Source organism: Carcharodon carcharias, chromosome 13, assembly GCF_017639515.1.
Source record: "Carcharodon carcharias isolate sCarCar2 chromosome 13, sCarCar2.pri, whole genome shotgun sequence".
Lineage (NCBI taxonomy): Eukaryota > Metazoa > Chordata > Chondrichthyes > Lamniformes > Lamnidae > Carcharodon > Carcharodon carcharias.
Genome location: NC_054479.1, coordinates 39654784 through 39676086, shown reverse-complemented (window position 1 = coordinate 39676086; position 21303 = coordinate 39654784). Strand labels below are relative to the sequence as shown.

Here is a 21303-nt window from a genome sequence, read left to right as displayed (position 1 = left end):
TACCACAGGGATCTGTGCTCGGTCCCCTATTATTTGTTATTTATATAAACGATATAGATGACTATGTGGGGGGTAGGATTAGTAAGTTTGCGGATGACACAAAGATTGTGGTTAACAGTGTGGCTGAGTGTCTTGGGATACAGGAAGATATAGACAGGATGGTCAAATGGGCAGATAAGTGGCAGATGGAATTTAACCATGAAAAGTGTGAGGTGATACACTTTGGAAGGAGTAATTTGTCAAGGAAGTGTTCAATGAATGGCACGACACTAGGAAGTTCTGAGGAACAACAGGACCTTGGTATGTGTGTCCATAGATCTCTGAAGGCAGAGGGTCATGTTAGTGGGGTGGTGAAAAAGGCATATGGGACACTTGCCTTTATCAATCGAGGCATAGATTACAAAAGTAGGGAGGTCATGTTGGAGTTGTATAGAACCTTAGTGAGGCCACAGCTGGAGTACTGTGTGCGGTTCTGGTTGCCAGATCATAGGAAGGATGTGATTGCGCTGGATGGGGTGCAGAGGAGATTCACCAGGATGTTGCCTGGGATGAAACATTTAAGTTATGAAGAGAGGTTGGATAAACTTGGGTTTTTTTCGTTGGAGCAGAGAAGACTGAGGGGCAACCTGATTGAGGTGTATAAGATTATGAGGGGCATGGACTGGGTGGATAGGGAGCAGCTGTTCCCCTTAGTTGAAGGGTCAATCACAAGGGGACATAAGTTCAAGGTGAGGGGCAGGAGTTTTAGGGGGGATGTGCGGAAAAACATTTTTACTCAGAGGGTGGTGACGGTCTGGAATGCACTGCCTGGGAGGGTGGTGGAAGCGGGTTGCCTCACATCCTTTAAAACGTACCTGGATGAGCATTTGGCGTGTCATAACATTCAAGGCTATGGGCCAAGTGCTGGTAAATGGGATTAAGTAGGTAGGTCAGGTGTTTCTCATGTGTCAGTGCAGACTCGATGGGCCGAAGGGCTCTTCTGCACTATGATTCTGTGAACAGGCCAGGGACAGTGTTACGTTAGATTTTCCCTTCATGTGGTGAGGGGAATGTTTACCACTAAAGGCGCATCCAAATCAATGTGGGAAAGATTGCAACTTCAGGGTATTCAATACATTATGCCAACTTTCCTCTTGGAAAATCTCAGTTAAACAACTCACAAGACATTAAGAAAATTCCTATGAGGTGCAAAATGTCAATGTAAATATAACCAGATTATTTTGATACAAATAATTGTGGCAAGAAAATTAGTGATGGGAGTATTTGATCCAGTTACATCTAATCTATGTATTCTGTATATTATGGCTCACTAAATTAGCTACAAGAAACCATACAGTACTCTGGCTGTAATTTGCCATTCACTGGTGTTCAGTAATGAATGAGAATTGGATAGCCAGTTGGGCCAGAGATGTAAAAAAATAAAACATATGGCTGGCAAAGAGACACACAAAATGTTACTCCTATTCATAGTTAGATCAATTCTGGTAACAAAGGATAGGTTGGACTGGGATGAGGTAAAACAAGACAAAGATGAGGAGAATTTTTTTCTCACAGAAGATCGTGAACCTGAGGCATTCTCTTCCCCAGAGAGTGGTGGAATTAGGATCATTGAATATTTTTAAGGTGGAGTTATGTAGATTCTTGACTAACAAGGGAGTCAGAGAGTATAAGGGTAGGTATGAAAGTGGTGTTGAGGCCACAATCAGATCAGCCATGATTTTATCAAATGGCGGAGCAGGCTAGAGGGGCTAAATGGCTAACTCTTGCTCTTGGTTTGTATTTTCATATGTTGTTACGAATATCTAGTTCATGGTTCATGTTAATATTTTAGAGGTAATGTTTAGTTCTGGGAAGATTGTTGTTGTGAAGGTAAAGTAATTAAAATGTTGGGCTTTAGAGATTGTGAAAACATCTAAAAGAAAAATGGCAGTTCAGGTGGTTACCCATGTTTATTTAACAGAGTCAGAATAGAGGAGATGTAGCTATAAAACAGAATTGGGCTTATTTAGCTGGGGAACTGGAGACCTGACATCTACACTGTTTGCAAAGATGTGTAGTTCAGGGAGATAGTTTGTTTTGGGAGTTAGAGCTAAATTAGTTTAAAAGCATTCAGTGAATAGTTATACAAGTCCTGGGAGCCCTTTTATAACTCAGGGCAGCCAGGAGACTGGTGTTCGGAGAAACCAAGGGGCAGTGCCAGCTTGGTGATGCTAGTGGTTTGCAAAATAGTTGGAATTGTGCCAATAATTAGAAGTGGGAGTGCAGTTTTGTAAATCCCGTGGAACGCAGAGATTTAACCATGGAGAGCTGAGCAGTTAGTGAGGTAGTGTGAGTCAGAGTGGCTTTTGAGGGAATTCAGAGGCTAGATCTTAGAAAGGGAAGAGTTGAAATCCCTTGCGAGGAAGACAGAGTTTTAACGAGATTTTGAGACTCTCAGTAGTCACTGAAATCTGAGCGGATTGCTGAGCAATCCAAGAGATCTGTCTTGGTCGCATGTGGCATTTCTGCAGTGTGGTGTGTTTGTTTGCCTGCATATTCATATTTACCTCATGCTAATTATGAGCGTTGGAGTTTAAAATAGGTATTGAAAATTATTTTACTTTTCTGACTTTGTATAGTAAAGTTTATTTTATTTGGTTTAAAGCCGTGGAATCCTGTGGCTTTATTCTCCTTTTGGTTAACTGGGATTTCAAATTTTGTTTATTTTAAACAAAAAGTTACTGGCCCCTATCCAGATCGTAACAATGCTTGTATGCTCATATGTAATGTGTTAATTAACATCACCCAGGATCTGGTATGAACAATACCTAATTTTTGGCCTTTGTAGATGTCAAAGGTAAATAAATGGAAGAGAAAGTAACAGAAAGAGTGTGGGGAGGAGGGAGAAAGACAGATGAATTTGTAGTTCTTTAGTACCCTTAATGACTGCACTCCCTCAGTATTGCATTGAAGTGTCAGCCTTGATTGTGTTCACAAGTCTGGGGTGATGCTTGAACCCATGAACCACTGCCTCAAAGAGGTGGGAATGCCATCACAGAGCCAAGGCTGGTATTCTAGATACTGCCATGAAAATGGTGAAAACCCAATGTGGAAAGGGACCGTTGTTCTAGCAATGGTACAGGTTAAGATAATCAAAAATTGCACAGGCTACAATACTACATAGGTTGCAGCAGCTAGCATAAAAATTGTTACAAAAATTTATAAAGATGGAGATAATGAAATACAACACAGGAAAGGAGAAAGAATTGCAATGTTTGGATGGATAGTAAGACAAGTGAATATATGTCAAAGGATAATTACTCTGGAGATTTGCTCAAATATTTGTGGGATTATTTACGTATAACTTTTCCTCAAGGCTAAATTTGTGGAGAGTATTCATGATAGATAATGTTTCATGATTTATTAAATAACTGAACCTGATGTGCTGAATGGGTTCACTAATGTTAATGTTTTGCAGGGGAGGGGTGCAAGTATGATAACAGAATACAAAAAAGAAACGAAAAGAAACAATCGAGGAGCATTTTTGTACTTCTGAGAAGTGCATACAGGAATGTTATTAAGTTATGGAACATGAAGGCTATACCCTGAATTTGACTTATGGGGATAAAACAGCACTAAGCTACAAACATTAGTTTATGGAGTCCATCAAAATCCACACTTACGGTATGTTGTAACTGGCCCAGTACCCCCTCTGTATCAGTTCATCTGTTTTATCGGCAATAATTATTTGCCCACTGCAATTGCACAGAAAGAAGTTACACAAGAAATTATGAAATACAATAGCAAAACATGCACAATAGCGATCTGTAGAATACAATCAACAAACTACATCCATTCTAGCTATACAGCCAGCCTAGGCAAAAATCAAAAAAACCTCAAAATACAAAATTCTATTAACTTTTTTAATATAAAAAATAGAAATAATCAAAGAAGAAAGCATACATTGCAAAGGAGAATTCTCCAAAGATGCTATACAAAGATTATTCCAAAAAAGAAAATTAATGAATCAAGCAGATCTCATTCATACTTACGGTATTTGTTCCAGAATTGTCAACAAGTTCTTCTTAATATCAAATTGGCCTGGTGTAAAGTAGTTATAGTCCACAATCATCCACTGATTATTGTATCTGAAAAAGAAAATGAAAACACTATAAAATATCTTAATGTTTTATCATTAACAATCTGCTATTTCAGCACATTGTTTTAGTTCCATTAGAACAGAGCGAGAGAGCATTGAAGTGGAAGGGAAGGCAGAGTCAGGAATTTCCAGGCTGCAATGGGCAATCTGTCCATATGGAAGTAGGGAAATCTACAGTACAGGAGGCCACCATTCAGTCTGTCATGCCTGAATTGGTTCTTTGAAAAAAGCAGTCGTGCCTATTTCCACAGACCCTGCATGTTCTTCATCCTCAACTATCTATCCAGCACCCTTTTAAAATTAGTTATGGAATCAGTCTCCACCTCCTTTTCAAACAGAGCATTTTAGATCCCAACAACTCAATTCAGAAAAAAACCTTTCGCCAGATTTCTCATCCAGATCTTTTTCCAATGACTTTAAGTGTATGACCTCTGGCAACTGACCCACTCGAGAGAGGGAATAGTTTTCTCTATCAAAATTCTACATCATCTTGAAAACAACTGCCCTGTTCCAAGGAGAAGAGTCCTAACTTTTCCAATCTCTCCTCATCACTGAGGTTCCTCGTTGCTCTGAACATCCTGGTAATCCTCTTCTGTATGCTTTCCATGGCCTTCAAATCTTTCCTCAAGTGTGGTGAGCCAGTAAAGGCCTAACCAGTGGTTTACAAAGTTCTAGCATGAACTCTTTCCTAATATATTCTGTTCTATTCTTCTATTTATAAAACAAAGTAACCCATATGCCTTTTTAACCACCTTGTTTGCTACTTTTTTAAGGATTTGTGTATATGGACGCTGAGGTCCCTCTACTCATCTACACTTTTCAAAATCATGGCATTCATAGTGTACTAATTTCCATATTAGTCCTCCTTTACTTATCCACATTTGACTTCCATCTTCTTCCGTCTGTTTCATCATCCTATGTTATCTCAAAGTCTACAACTAACCTCAACATTGTCTACTATGTTGTCAATTTTCGTATCAACTGCAAATGTTATATTGTCGCTCACTACACCCAAGTCTCAGCCGTTTGTAAAAATTGAAGGAGTAACAGATCCAAAATTGACCTTTGACGAACACCATTGCAAACATCCATCCACTACCACCACCTGCTTCTGGTCACTGAGCCATTTCTGTAACTGTACTGCCTCTTTGCCCTTAATTCCATCTTCTTAACAAGCCTCCTGTTTGGCATTTGGTCAAATGTCTTCCAAAAGTTCACAAAATATCAACTGCAGTACCTTGATCAACCTGCTGTTACTCAGGGAATTCAACCAAGTTACTTAGGCATGATTTCCAGCCCTCCTGCACCAGCAAACTAGAAGGCATTGCATCCGGACTAGGTGACATACCATATACAAGATTATACATGCACTTTCTTTACCATATAAGGCTGTTATATAATTTTAAAAACATTTGTATTACTTTATTACAAGTTAAGTCAGATGCTTATTGGTGTACTGTGGCAGTTTGTCTTGCCTTTCACCCACCAGCTCACTGTCTTCCCCCATTGCCCAATCTAGGAATTTGCTATTCTTATACATTATGCTGGATGGTCCCATAAATGGGAGGTTTTATATTAAAAATTATCCTACATCTATGCCGGGTTTCTTGGCTCAACTAGGCGTGAGGATCACAGGAAAATTGGGCAAGGAAAGAGCATACACACTGAACCAGGTCTCTAGACCATGAACTGTCGCCTCCATCCTCACCCCTTTTTTATCCCATTTTATCAATGTTCATTTTTACTTTTTATCCACTTGTTTTTATTTTTATTCATTGTTTTATCCCCACCTTTTATCCTATTTTCAATCCCACCCCCATAAGGGCCATCTGTCACTTGTTCATGTTGTTCTTTCTAGAGTGCTTACCCTTGTCCTGCTATTATCACATTCTGCTTTCTTACTTTAAAGCCACATTCAGCACCTCCTTTAGTCAGTACCAATACCATTAACACCCCTTTGTACTGTTGTTCATCTTTGTCAATCTCTCCTTTGCCCCCACCTATTGCTGGCCTTCTTTCCAGCTTCACCTGCTCCACCCCCCTTAAACAGTACAAATTTCATCACATTTTTACTTCTCTTTAGCATCATATGGGCTCGAAATGTTAACTCTTTCTCTCCACAGATGCTGTTAGACCTGCTGAGTTTTTCCAGCATTTTCTGTTTGTTTCAGATTTCCAGCATCCGCAGTATTTTGCTTTTATATTAGGTCTGATCAATTGCCTGTTCAACAATTTAAAAGGGGAGAAAATAATCGTGCTTCCTGATGGGCATATGCTTGCCATCAAAAGCCCCAGGGTTAAGAAACAGGAAAATCTGCCCCATATGTTTACAGATATGTTTTTAATATATGTCAGTAAAATATTTCAGAGGGATAAGAACTTGGGAGATATTTTCCAAGCTTCGCCATCCTCAGAGTTAAAGTATCATCGGCACTGCAAATGTTTTGTTGAATCCAAGTGTTGTGATATATACTTTCTGATGACTGAATTCTATTTAATTGGTTACAGGTCTATAATAGCCCTGACTGCTCTGTTTGTACCTTACATTTACTTGGATATCTTGTTATATAATAATGAAGATTATTAAATAGAGCTTCACACACATACTTGGGATGTACTTAAACTCAGTCACACTAGACAAAAGTCCACAATTCTCCCATTTACTAAGTCCCTGACATCAGCTGAGTTGTTGGAATGAGGCCTTTAAATAATCACCCTTTATACCATGAGTCCTTCATGAGACTTGAAGTTATAGAAATTAAGTAGCAAGAATGCAATGAAAAAATCATTCAAAAGCATGTATACTCTGAACTAAAACTCAGAAATTGCACATATGGAAGTTTTGTTAGGGAAATACAAAATAAGTTATCATAATTTTAATTTTTGTACTGGATGTCACTGAGCAGTTAGATACATGTTGAATAGAGTAAAATGCAAGCTTTTGGGGTCTGAGCAATTTCATTTGAGGATGAAGAGAGAAAAAAAAATCAGCCTATCTTTAAAATTAGATCCTGAATGTGATGAACAAAGGAGGAAAATTACTGATATATGTTTATATTTTAACATCGGACATTTTAAGATGAAGAATCACCATCTATCTTAGAACTCAAAGCACTTTAGAAACCTTGGGTTCATAAAATCTGGCAAAAATAAAATAAGTTTCTAATGGTAATTATACTATGGGCACCGATTTGGGATCTATCCATGCAAAAAAGACATCTGGAGTAAACAATGTCACGTTACACTGCATTAGTACAAGGCATTGCTCTTTGGTCAAGCCATTCTAAAGCAGCACCTGTATGCTCATATGCACAAATGCAGGTCTGATATTCAATGACAGTTACATTTTCATTGTGAAGTGAAAAGAATATTGAAAAATATAAAGTTAAACTTTTAAAAAGATTGGTCACTTACTGTCAAATTCTCACGTTGTTATTTCACCTCTTGCTCGGCTACGTCACTCGCAAACTAAAATAGTCTTGTACCTGAATTAATTTATTTTAATTGATGACTGTATCGGCGCTGCTTCACGCTCTTGTTTGGACCTATAAAAATGTATCGATTTTGCTTCCAATTCCCCTCTCTCACCTTCACATAGTCCATCTCTGACACTTCCCTTCCTTGACCTCTCTGTCTCCATTTCAGGTGATAGACTGTCTACCAGTATTTATTACAAGCCTACCAATTCCCATAACTACCTCAACTACAGCTCCTCACACCCTGCTTCTTGTAAAGACTCCATCCCATTCTCCTAGTTCCTCCACCGCATGTATTTCAATGATGCTACATTCCATGTCTTCCTTTTTCCTTAACCAAGGGATCCTCCACCCACTGTGGTTGACAGGGCCCTCAACCGTGTCTGGCCCATCTCCCACACCTCTGCCCTCACCCCTTCCCCTCCTTCCCAGAACCATGATAGGGTCCCCCTTGTCCTCACTTTTCACCCCACCAGCTTCCACATTCAAAGGATCACCCTCCGCCACCTCCGCCAATTCTAGCACAATACCACCACTAAACTTATCTTCCCCTCACCACCCCTGTCAGCATTCCACAGGGACTGTTCCCTCCAAGACACCCTGGTCCACTCCTCCATCACCCCCAACTCCTCATCCCCTTCCCATGGCACCTTCCCATGCAATTGCAGAAGGCGCAACACCTGCCTCTTTACCTCCTCCCTCATCATTGTCCAAGGGCCCAAACACTCCTTTCAGGTAATGCAGCATTTGCACCTCCTTCAATTTGGTCTACTTTATTTGCTGCTTCCAATGTGGTTTCTTTTACATTGGGGAGACTAAACACAGACTGGGTGACCGCTGTGCGAAACACCTTCACTCGGCCTGCATGACCCAGACCTTCCTGTTGCCTGCCATTTCAACACATCATTTGTTATCATGCCCACATGTTCATGCTTGGCCTGCTGCAACGTTCCAGTGAAGCTCCACAGTCTTCTGGACTTAACATCAAGTTCAGCAACTTCGGACCATGAACTCTCTCCTCCATTTTTATTATTTTTATTAATTATTTTATTTTTAAAATGTTTTTAAATATTACGTTTCTATCCTTTTTCCCCAACAACCACCCCCACCCCCACACAGGACCATCTGTTGCTTGTTTTGTTTTGTTCTGACAGAACGCTGACCCTTGCTCTGCTTTCTTAACTTTATGCCACTATCAGCACCTCCTTTAGTCTTTAACACTACCATTAACATTGTCCTGTGTCCATGACATCTTTGTCGAATTTCTCCTTAGCTCACATCAATCCCTCATCTTCTATTTTGCTCCACCCCCTCTTAAACTGTATAAAATCCATCACATTTCTACTCTTTAGCTCTGAAGAAGTCGTAAGGACTTGAAACATTAACTGTTTCTCTCGTCACAGATGCTGCCAGATCTGAGTTTTTCCAGCATTTTTTGTTTTTATTTCAGATTTCCAGCATCCGCAGTACTTTGCTTTTAATTTAAGTTAACCAACTTTGTCTTCACAGCAGAAAAAAGACGGTCCATAAAACTCATCCTCTAATGCAACAGATTTTTATTTTTATTTTCCAACATCACCTTCTGAAAGGCAATTAAGAATGGGCAACAAATGCTGGCCTTGCCAGCAATGCCCACACTCCAAAAACGAATAGAAAACTTGCCAGGATGAGTGCAGCTCTAGCAACGCTCAAGAAGCTTGGCATGATCCAGGACAAAGCTGTGTGCTCGATCAACACCACATTCACCACCTTAAACCTTCATTGCCTCCACTACAAGTGCACTGTAACTACGGTGTTGACTATTTACCAGATACATTACTGCAACACACCAAGCTTTCCTCAGAAACCTGCAAACTTTAACAGGAGAAGGACAACAGGCGCATGGGAAAGCTACCAACTTCACGTTACACACCATCCTTACTTAGAAATATAATCACTATTCCCTCATCATCGCTGGGTCAAAATCCCAGAACTCCCTGTCTAACGGCATAGGCTGCAATAGTTTAAGGTGGAGTCACCACAACATTTACAAACGTAGTTAGAGATGGGCAATAAATGCTGACCTTACCAGCTCATCCATACCCCAGAAAAGAATTTTTTTTAAAAGCCGTGTAGTATAATGCAAGGCATTTAAAGTTGATAGATCTTACGTGCCACTGTTGAAATTCTTAAAAATTCCAGCCCATTCCGCACCGCTCTTAGCCAGTCGATTAGCTACTATATTCCTTAACCACTCCATCACAGAACCAATGGGCTGCACAAACTTCCACAACTGTGCATTATTATTACCTATTGTGGTTTCTAGAGCAACCTAACAGAAAAATGAAAGTAATATAATATTTAATAATGCATCATATTCATTTTTCAGTACTTCTAATTTAAAATTGTGGAGGTCATCGATGTGACTAAGGATGTCACTTTTTCCCTTCCTTATTGATTTTTCTTCCCCTCAAGTCAGGAGTGTGATGGAATACTCTCAATTTGCCTGGATGAGTGTAGCTCCAACAACACTCAAGAAGCTTGACACCATCCAGGACAAAGTAGCTCAATTGATTGGCACCCCATTCACAAACATTCACTCCTTCCACCACCGACGCACAGTAGCAGCAGTGTGTGCCATCTACAAAATGTACTGCAAGGACTCACCAAGGCTCCTTATGCAGCACCTTCCAAACCCATGACCACTACCATCTAGAAGGACAAGGGCAGCAAACACATGGAAACACCAACATCTGCAAGTTCCCCTCCAAGCCACTCACCATCCTGACTTGCAAAGATATCGCCGTTTCTTCACTGTTGCTGCGTCAAAATCCTGGAACTCCCTCCCTAAAAGCACTGTGGGTGTACCTACTCCACAGAGACTGCAGTGGTTCAAGAAGGTAGCTCACCACCACCTTCTCAAGGGCACTTAGGGATGGGCAATAAATGCTGGCCTCGCCAGCAACATCCACATCCCATGAATGATTTTAAAACATTAGTTATTTTCTACTCTCTTTATTGGTATTCTAGGATACCTCTCTCTCCACTTACATTTTTACCAAAAGTTGCACTAAATCACATTCTCTAGGAGTCAGCCACTATGAGGATCCCACATCCCCTACTCTATACACTTCTCAATAGAATGTTTGCACCCGCACAAAAAAAATCATACCTGGTTCCAAACAACTTGCATAAATAGCATCACATCCCCAAATGAACTACAGAGTATCCTAGACTTCTCCCTCCCCATCTACATTTAAAAATCCCCAAACCTGCTAACTCTCCAAGTTCGCAGGAATAATGAAACAGTCCAACTCTAAACAAAAATTTGCAGGTGCCTGCATGGGCCTCTGCCTCTGATGTAAAGCCTACAATTCCAAGAGGCCTCTCCTCCCTTGTCCAATTGGGTAGGACTGCCCATGTTCAATTCCACTTTGACAGAACCAACCATCACCTGAGAATCTCCCGCAATGACTTCTCTTTATGCCTCCATACCATTATCTCTCTCGTTCCCTGGGCCTCCTCTTATTTCTCACCTACACGGTGCCCTTCAGCAATATCATCTAATGATATGATGTCAGGTTTGACATATGCTGACAACATGTAGCTTCACCTCACCAGCAACTCCCATTGCCTCAGTTGTCAGACTGCTTGTTAAACATCCAGTTGTGGACGAGCCAACATTTTTCCATGATAAACAAATAAGCCTGAGACCATTGTCCTTAGCCCCCTACATAAAGTCCTCGTCTCAGTTATCAGTTCCACTCTGATCACTTCCCCTAAACCAGCCACTATCTCAGGCTGAACAAGGCTGTTGTCACCTTGCTGATTTATCTGAACCTGAGGTGGCCAACGCTGCCGCAACCCTATAGCCTTTTGATCACAAAGACAGCCTACTTCCACCTCCCATCCCATGTGCTCACTGACCTACACTGAATCCAGATCCACCAACTCATAGATTTTAAAAACTCTCATCCTCCAGTTCAAGTCCCTCCATTTCCTCAGCCCCCACTATTTCTGTGACCTCCTCCAACCTTGCAAGAACTCTGCATTCTTCCAACTCCTGCCATTGTGCTTCCCTCATTTCCTTTATTTCTCAGTGGGCAGCCATGCCATGAGCTGTTGAGACCCTAAACTTTGGAAATCCTTTCCTATACCTCTCCACTGTTTTTGAGACATGCCCTAAAACACCTGCATGACCAAGCTTTAGCCTTCTTTCTTAATATTTCCTTCTTTGGCTCAATGCCAATTGTGGTCTGGTTATGCTCTAGTGAAGGGCCTTGGGGTATATTACTACATTTAAAGCACCATATAAACAAAATTTATGGTTTTATAAACAGCAGCTGAATTTGTAGGTGCTCAAGAGTTTAGTTCATCGCTATTTACTCAATTCAGCAGCGTTACAGTGCCCCTGGAGGAGACTCACAGGCATGGTAGGGGAAAGCGAGAGAAAGACAAATAGATATGGTGAGACAAAGCAGACAAACATAGGTTGAGTGGTAAAGAGATCTGTGAGAGAAAGGTAGGTCACCTCAGGTTCTTTTGGAAATGAGAGGTGCGGTTAATGTAACGCTTACCAAACACATCATCAAACACTCTACCCTATACCTTACCATGAGTAATGCCACAGATGATCTGTTGGTATGCGGTATTTAAGGCTCATTAAAGAACTAACATTGAGAAAACAGAGATTTAAAAATACACAGCAAGAAATTGCTCACCAATCTACTGCTCGTGATGTAGAAGTCATCACCAGAAAAGAGAGCCCCAGGATAAGATGAAAAGGCCTGCTCCTCTCCTGGTATTGTGAGGTCTCCTAAGCAAAGAAAACAGGATTGAAAAAGTAGATTTTAATAGGCATACGACCAGTACCATCCAATTTCCAGAAGCTCATGACTCTAATCTTTCTTGTTTTAAAATGCTATGTGCCAGTGAGCAAACAGGTACAATTGCAGACAGATTTTTAGCACTCCTACTTCAACATTCATATTTTTGGAATATCCCGATTGATGCATTTATCAAAGGCAATTTTAAAAAAAAACTTCATGCATATGAGTTACGTGCTGGGGCACAGAAGACTTCAGGCAAACAGAAGTACTAACTATTTACTTTTGTATGACAGGAAAAGCTTACAATGGGATTTCTCCAGAGATGCCAAGTGGAGAAGTGAGGTGCCTTCAGCAATAGATCTTAGTGGGCAGGTTGACATATGTGTTCCATGGTCTGGGACTCATGGCTATAATCGGGTCATCCCTCATCTTCCACTTTTGGAACAAGTGGGCACATCATACATGCCTGTGCAAATTTGACGGAGTGTTGTCCACCATCTTTGAGGGAGGTTAAAGCCAAGGATCTCTGCTGTTGGGTATCAGTGATGAGCAGTTGGTTCTTAATGCCACATTCATCCCATGATTCCGTTCATCTGGATAGTCTGTTGTTATCAGTTATACAAATATTAGCTGCTGTTTCCCAGAATGGCTGGTGTGATTTTAAGTGCTTTTGTGATGGGTTTTTCCAGTCTTCATGAATGGGAAGGTTAGAGGTGCACATGATTTCTTCTATTTAATGAGCACAATGACAATTGTAGCAATGAGAGAAGGGACAATAAGAGCAAGCGATGGCTACCACTCAGTGAACCAACCTCATGGCAGCGTTCAGTTGCATATTCACAACCATTGTGTGGTGGCTTCAGGATCCTAAGGCATAACAGTATTCTGTAGCACAGTAGATGAAGGTCACTGCAGCAGTGCAGTGCTTTGACTGTACTCCTTCATGGCCTTTCCAGCGACTTTCCAGATCCAGTTCACCCTGGTTTTTACTTTTTGGCAGGTATTGATGAAATGATGCTGGTAGGTGAGAATCTTGTCCAGGCTGACACTCATATTTTGGGTGGGGACCATGGGAAAGTCACCTTCCACAGAAGGAAATGTTAAATTCTTCCTTTTTTCATTCTTTCATTGATGCAGGAGTCACTGGCATGTCCAGCATTTGTCGCCCATCCCCAATTGCCCTTGAACAGAGTGGCTTTGTCTGTAGGCCACACCTGGTAAGGAAAGCAGATTTCCTTTCCCAAAGGACATTAGTGAACCAGATGGGTTCTTACGACAATCAGTGAGAGTTGTCATGGTCACCATTACTGAGACTAACTTTTAATTCGATTTATTAATTGAATCTCAATTCCACCAGCTGCCATGTGACATTAATACCGTCTCCCTTCCTGGAGGCATTATTGTTCAGATGGAACGCCAGCAGAATCTCTTCTTTGGATTGGGGCAGAGGCGTCAGGTCCAGAAGTTGTAGGTCCAGGTTGCTCACGAATGTTCCACGGCATTGCTGATGCAGTCATGAATGCTATGGCAGCAGTATAGACAAAATTTCAGTGTTAAGTACAGGGCATGTCCACTGAAAAATGTTGAAAAAGGCCTGTGCAAGCACCAACCCATAGCAGACCATTGTTGAGTGTCATGTTCAACCAGCCTTGTTACCAAGACAGATGTTAAACTTACAGTGACTCATTAGGACATTGATGAACCTAAAGGTTTTGCTGCATTTAATGACTTGAAACTTTCAATAGCAGGGCTTTGTATTGTATGCAGACAATAATAGCATCAAGCTCTCCCTAACCAGATGCAGGGTAAAGTTTTTTTCTTTACTCACCAATAACCATATTACCAATTCACAAAATAGCAAATAGTTCTCAATGTGGAAATTGTATTTTGAAAAATCAATAGCTGTTACTCAAAGAAACTTTGGGTTTCTAATCCATTTTCATCTCCCAAAATTATTTTCTGATTTTGCCAAGAATGTTTTAAAGCTAGAAATCTGTGTTTTGGTTCTGGGTTACAAACAATTCCTCTATTTAACAGTACAAATATCAGCCACTGATTTAGGGTTATTTACAGTGAAATGTTTTACTCAGATCATAATCAGTTTTTAAAGAAAGAAAGAAACAAACAAACAAACCAGTGCCCTGCTTCAAATTCAACCTCAGAAGACCACCACCTACTCTCTAAAGATTATTTTCATTTCCCATACCAATTATCCCTAGGATTTTCCTGAAATAGATTAATCATTAATACATAATATTGTGCTGAGGATCAGCAACCACTGAAACTATGATTGGTACTACCCAAAACTTTATAACCAGCAGAGAAGCGGGATGTTTAATCAAAAACTATGGGCTGAATTGAACACAAGTTCCAAATTTTAAAAGGCAAATGGTGTGAAATTGTTGGCACTGCTTCATGCTGCCACCTTGGTGGTCTCCTGAGATTCAGCAAAAGCATAAAAGCTTACAATGCATTATTTTACTGTCAGATCAAGATAATGCAGTAATGGCATTCTATAACTCGTTTATTCTCAGATACCTCTGCTACTCTCACGGATTGCACTTTTCAATGTAAATCTAAACCTAAATCAGCTTAAACATTGCATGTCATGAAATTTATGATTTGATCTCTTATTTTTGTGTGCTTCAAGTTTTAAGGTTTAGGCAGAAACGAAAGCTTGTACCTGCAGAAGTAATTTAGCAATTTTACAAAAGGCAAAACGTGCATGCATACCTCCTGGGGTGAATTTAAAGGACAGTTTGTATTTCTTGATGATTCGCAGCATTGTCTGATAGTTGGTCCAGGTGTCATGAGCTACCAGGAGATCTTTGTTGCCTGGCAACAGTTTGATGAGGGCAGAACATGACCCGGAACCAAAAGCCTTTGAAGAGTCCGTTTTATTAAATACCATTTCAAGATCCTCCAAGTCACCAGCCATCTGAAAGAGACTGCAATGCAATTTATTAAGTGTATAGAGGGAAAAAAGCTTTTGTTATGCTGCGGTCATGGTAACAATTCAACAAAACTAGCATGGTGCACTTTTCCCACAAGATTAATAGTAGTCACCACAGGTTTCACCAGGTTTACAGGCTTCTGCAGAGAAGTTTAGGTTAAGAATAGAAATGAACTACAAAACAAAGACCTCAATAAAGTTAAAACATGGGGCAAATAAAGTGCCTCAAAAATTACAACATCAAGTAGGTTCATATACCAAAAGAATCAATCACCTCATTGAAACATAGGAAATAGGAGGAGTAGGTAACTTGGTCCTTTGACCCTGCTCCACTATTCGATATGATCATGCTGATCCTCTATCTCAACACCATACTCCCGTTCTCTCCCTATACCCTTTGATGCCTTTAAAGTCTAGATATCTATTTATACATTCAGTGACTTGGCCTCCACAGCCTTCTGTGGTCAAAAATTCCACAGGTTCACCATGCTCTGAGTGAAATTTCTCCTCATCTCAGTCCTAAATGGCTTGCTCCGTGTCCTGAGACTGTGTGCCCTTGTTCTAGAACTCCCAGCCAGAGGAAACATCATTCTTGCCTCCAGTCTGTCCAGCCCTGTCAAAACTTTATACATTTCAATGAGATGCCCTCTCATTCTTCTAAACTCCAGTGAATACAGGCCTAGTCAACCCAATCTCTCCTCATATGACAATCTTGTCATCCCAGGAATCAGTCTGGTGAACTTTCGCTCCACTCCATCTATGGCAAGTATATCCTTTCTTAGGTAAGGAAACCAAAACTGCACACAATACTCTAATTGTGGTCTCACCAAGACCCTGCACAGCTGCAGTAAGATATCCTTACTCCTGTACTCAAATCCTCTTGCAATGAAGGCCAACATACCATTTGCCTTCCTAACTGCTTGCTGCGCTTTCATGCTTGCTTTCAGTGATTGGTGTACAAGGATGCCAAGGTCCCTTCGTGCATCAACATTTTCCAATCTATCACCATTTAAATAATACTCTGCCATTCTGTTTTTCCTACCAAAATGGATAACTTCACACTTATCCATGTTATATTCCATTTACCATATATTTACTCATTCACTCAACTTGTCTAAATTGCCTTGCATCCTCCTCACCTCTCTCATTCCCACCTAGTTTTGTATCATCAGCAACCTTGGAAATATAACATTTGGTCCCCTCATCCAAATCATTGAGATATGTATTGCTGGGGTCCAAGCACTGGTCCCTGTGGTACCCATTAGCCACCACCTGCCACGCCAAAAAAAACCCGTTTATTCCTACCCTCTGTTTCCAGTCTGTTAATTAATTCTCAATCCATGCCAATATATTACCCCCAAACCACGTGTTTTAATTTTGACAACTAACCTCTTATGTGGGACTTTATCAAAAGTTTTCTGAAAATCCAAATACACCACATTCACTGGTACTCCCTTATCTATTCTACTGTTACATCCTCAACAAACCCCAGTAGGTTTGTCAAACATGATTTCCCTCTCATAAATTCATGTTGATTTTGTCTAATCTTGTTGATATTTTATCCTGTTATGTCCTCTATAATAGACTTTAGTATTTTCCCTACTACTGGTCTTAGGCTAACTGACTTTCAGTCCCATTAATTTCTCAGGTACTACTTTTTTTACTTATTTCCTTCAATTCCTCCTGCTCACTACATCCTTTGTTCCCTAGCATTTCTGGGAAGTTATTTGTGTTTTCTTCCATGAAGACAGAACTAAAGTAGTTGTTTAATTGCTCTGCCGTTTCCGTGTTCTCTATTACAAATTTTCCTGTTTCAGACTATAAGGGACGTACATTTTTCTTCACTAATCTTTTTCTTTTTACATACTTATAGAAGCTTTTACAGTCCACTTTTATGTTCCTTGAAAGTTTACTCTCATTCTCTATTTTGCCCCTCTAATCAATCTCTTGGTCCTCTTTTGTTGATTCTAAACTGCTTCCGATCCTCAGGCTTGCTGCTTTTTCTAGCAACTTCATATGACTCATAACCAAATCATCAAAAAAACCTACTGCACAATAATAAAAATGATAAAATTAGTTGTACCTTTTCCTTCACTTGCTAGAGGAATTATGTGTGCTGAGGAAGAAGGAAGGACTGAGTGAGGTGTCCAGGGATCAGTGCTGGGACCACTGCTGTTTCTAATTTTCATTAAATGACTGACATTCAGATGTGGCCACCACTGCATTAGGAATATCAGTGAAGCAGGCAAGGGAACATAGAAATTCTGAGTTGAACAAAACAATGACAGATAATTTAATGCAGACAACTGCACATAGGAAAAAATATAGGTGACACGTATTCTATGAATGGTGTTGAACTAGTCCTGGTATTTGAACTAGCTTAGGAAGTACTTAAAAGAGACCTTAGTAGACTCAGCTTCTGACATGTTTAACCAATGCAGAGCAACAATCAAAGGTAACAGAATGTTGAAGGATGTGACAGAAACTATAGAATACAAGTCAGAGGAAGTGATGATCAAACTTGAGTACAGTGTCTAGACACAATGCAGGAAGGGTAGGGAAAACAGGGTCACTCTAACATTAGAGGCAGTGCAGTTAAGAGTCATAAGGCTGACTACTAGTCTCACAGTTGAGAGTTATGAAAAATGGCTGAAGAAACTTGGGCTTTGCAGACTCAGAGCTTGTCTTATACAGAAAGGTATACAAGATAGCAACAGTTAGGAAAATGTAATTTTTTCAAAGATTCTTTATTTCTTCAGGTGTATGAAAATACAAACATGGGAGAATATTCAGCCTGTTCCACTGCTCAATTAGATCATGACTGGTTTGTACTCAACGCCAGTTACCAGCCTTTGATCCATATCCCTTGATACCAATACCTAACGAAAATCTAGCAACCTCGTGCTTGAAGTTTATTGAAGCTGCAATGTTTACTTTAACTCTAAGGTACATCTATTTATTTGGGACAAGGGAGGGTAATGGAAGCAACTTAACAATAAATATTTCAATAAAGTTAGATACCCTCTCTAATCCAAAAGAAAGTGTGTCCGGAATGCAATAGAATGAACAACTTACATGAATCCAAAAGGCCGAAGGTGGAACTTCTCATGAGGAAATGAAATGTGATTATTATAGCTGTCCTCCAGTCCTTGTAGCTGCAGTAATACCAATCTCACCTGATACATTTAAAACATAGATATTCATGTTGAAAGTCTTAGTGGTACATTCTTAGTCTTTTACCTTATCTTGGAAAATAATCTCTACTTGAATCCTTTGAACACAAGTTCCTGTTTCGATTCCCACCTCCCCATAACCCCATCACTCAAAAGCCAAAATTAATAGGCTTGCTGAAATCTACAGAAATAATGAATCTCAATACTTAGTCAACCCACTAACTGTCATGCTTAAGTGGTTTAGTAAATCTTCAAAAGATAACCCTGCATTCCAGAGAACTCAGCCAAAGAAAGGCAAGTTTAAAGGCAATGCTCAGGCATAACTGGAATATGAACACTGGTTTTCTAGACAAGATTCCAATAAGTTAAATATTGCAGCTACCAAGCCATGTGGCATTTTTGACTTTGTGCCGTGGCATTTTTGACTTTGTGCAATTGTGTAAATTCCAGAAGGATGAACTTCAATACGTTATTTGATTTCTTTTTAAAAAATCCTTAATCCTTAAATTGATGCTCCTTGATCAAGCTCATGCATCTGCTTAAATTATCCATCCAGTAAAGTACACTTACAAAGGAAGAGATCACTTGGACACATACATTGTTCATCTCAAATGTATCAAGGCTAAGATATGACTGACAATGATTTTTTAAAAGGAGGCAATTTTAGATAAAAAATATCCTTTGTAAATTAAGAGGTAAGAAAATTTCTTTTTCAGAGAATGATTTCACATGTTGTCTGGAATCAGGGCAGCCTGTGATGTGAGTACCACACAACCATGATATTACGACATATAGTTTTGCAGTAGGTTGTCAATCAATTGACTTGCAACCATGATGAAATGGATCAAATGCAGAGGTCCTAACAAACATATCCAGGAGATCATGAACGATTGAGATTCCCATAATGAATCTGAATGGCCCTGCAATGCAAGGATGGGCTAATAGGGTTACACTTATAGACAAGCCCAGAAAATCAGAGGCAATCAGCTCAGCAGCAAACTTCTCTGCAGGTGCTCCAACTTATGCAAAGAACAGTAGGGGAACAAAGTCTGAAGATGCTCATGGGTGTGACAGGTCCTGTACAGAGCTTTAAGCTGGTCTTGAGTGTGCAAGTACCAACCTGGTTCACATAAGTTGATAAAAGCCAAAATTTTTAATTGCTCCTTGGATATAGTAAGTCCTCACTTTAAGCCACCCCACTTAAAGTTGTTTTGCTTTACCATTGTTTACTCTTTAGGGCCTTTTTTTTTTATTTGTGTTGCCATTTTCAGTTTTATGCTGTCTGCACTCAGAACTCTGGGCCAGGTAACCACCCTTTCTTGATGCCAGAGCTGCTTTTGAAGCCACCAGAGGCCTAGGCTGCAGGGAGAGGGCGAGGCCCAGAATCCGGCAGCAGGAGCGCAGGGCAGGCATGGGAAGTTGCCAGATGCCGGTGTGGTGATAGAAGTATGAGTAAGCTGGGGTGGAGGGAGCAGTGCCTCCGGCTCCTTTCGTGGCCCACCCAGCTCCTCCTGAGAGATACACAGACAGGGAAAGGAAAGAGAGGGAGAGACAGACACACACAGACAGACAGGGTGGGAAAGGAGAGAGAGAGAGAAAAAAAAAGAGACACAGTGGGGGCAGAGAGAGAAAAATGGATAGAAAGTGGTAGCAGAGAGAGAGAGAGAGAGCGCACGAGAGACAAACAGACAGAGTGGGAATGGAGAGAGAGAAAAAGACAGAGTGGGGGAGGAGAGAGACAGACAAGGAAAGAGAGAGAAAGAAAGACAGGCAGTGTGAGGGGGGGTGAGGGGGCCCGGACAGGGAGAGCGAGAAGGGGGAGAGGGAGAGATTGAGATGGGGATAGTGAGAGAAAGGGGGGGGAGAGAGAAAGGGGGGGGAGAGAGAAAGGGGGGGGAGAGAGAAAGGGGGGGAGAGAGAAAGGGGGGGGAGAGAGAAAGGGGGGGAGAGAGAAAGGGGGGGGAGAGAGAAAGGGGGGGGAGAGAGAAAGGGGGGGAGAGAGAAAGGGGGGGGAGAGAGAAAGGGGGGGGAGAGAGAAAGGGGGGGGGAGAGAGAAAGGGGGGGGAGAGAGAAAGGGGGGGAGAGAGAAAGGGGGGGAGAGAGAAAGGGGGGGGGAGAGAAAGGGGGGAGAGAGAAAGGGGGGAGAGAGAAAGGGGGGAGAGAGAAAGGGGGGAGAGAGAAAGGGGGGAGACATAAAGGGGGGGCGAGAGAAAGGGGGGAGAGAGAAAGGGGGGGAGAGAGAAAGGGGGGGAGAGAGAAAGGGGGGGAGAGAGAAAGGGGGGGAGAGAGAAAGGGGGCAGAGAGAAAGGGGGGGGGAGAGAGAAAGGGGGGAGTGAGAAAGGGGGGGAGAGAGAAAGGGGGGGGAGAGAGAAAGGGGAGGGCGGGCGAGGAAGGGGGGAGGGCGGGCGAGGAAAGGGGGGAGGGCGGGCGAGGAAGGGGGGAGGGCGGGCGAGGAAGGGGGGAGGGCGGGCGAGGAAGGGGGGAGGGCGGGCGAGGAAGGGGGGAGGGCGGGCGAGGAAGGGGGGAGGGCGGGCGAGGAAGGGGGGAGGGCGGGCGAGGAAGGGGGGAGGGCGGGCGAGGAAGGGGGGAGGGCGGGCGAGGAAGGGGGGAGGGCGGGCGAGGAAGGGGGGGAGGGCGGGCGAGGAAGGGGGGAGGGCGGGCGAGGAAGGGGGGAGGGCGGGCGAGGAAGGGGGGAGGGCGGGCGAGGAAGGGGGGAGGGCGGGCGAGGAAGGGGGGAGGGCGGGCGAGGAAGGGG

General features: G+C 41.7%; 1 protein-coding gene across 1 annotated transcript in view; it reads right to left on the bottom strand.

Moving 5' to 3' along the window:
- The window catches only part of plbd2 (phospholipase B domain containing 2), a 47664-nt gene that overhangs the window by 9916 nt on the left and 16445 nt on the right, over window positions 1–21303 (bottom strand). The window contains exons 4-9 of the mRNA XM_041202362.1: window positions 18451–18551; window positions 15156–15370; window positions 12315–12409; window positions 9765–9925; window positions 4032–4127; window positions 3663–3734 (exon numbers count right to left, since the gene is read on the bottom strand). Coding sequence (XP_041058296.1) covers window positions 3663–3734; window positions 4032–4127; window positions 9765–9925; window positions 12315–12409; window positions 15156–15370; window positions 18451–18551 — 740 coding nt within the window. The remainder of the gene's footprint in view (window positions 1–3662; window positions 3735–4031; window positions 4128–9764; window positions 9926–12314; window positions 12410–15155; window positions 15371–18450; window positions 18552–21303) is intronic.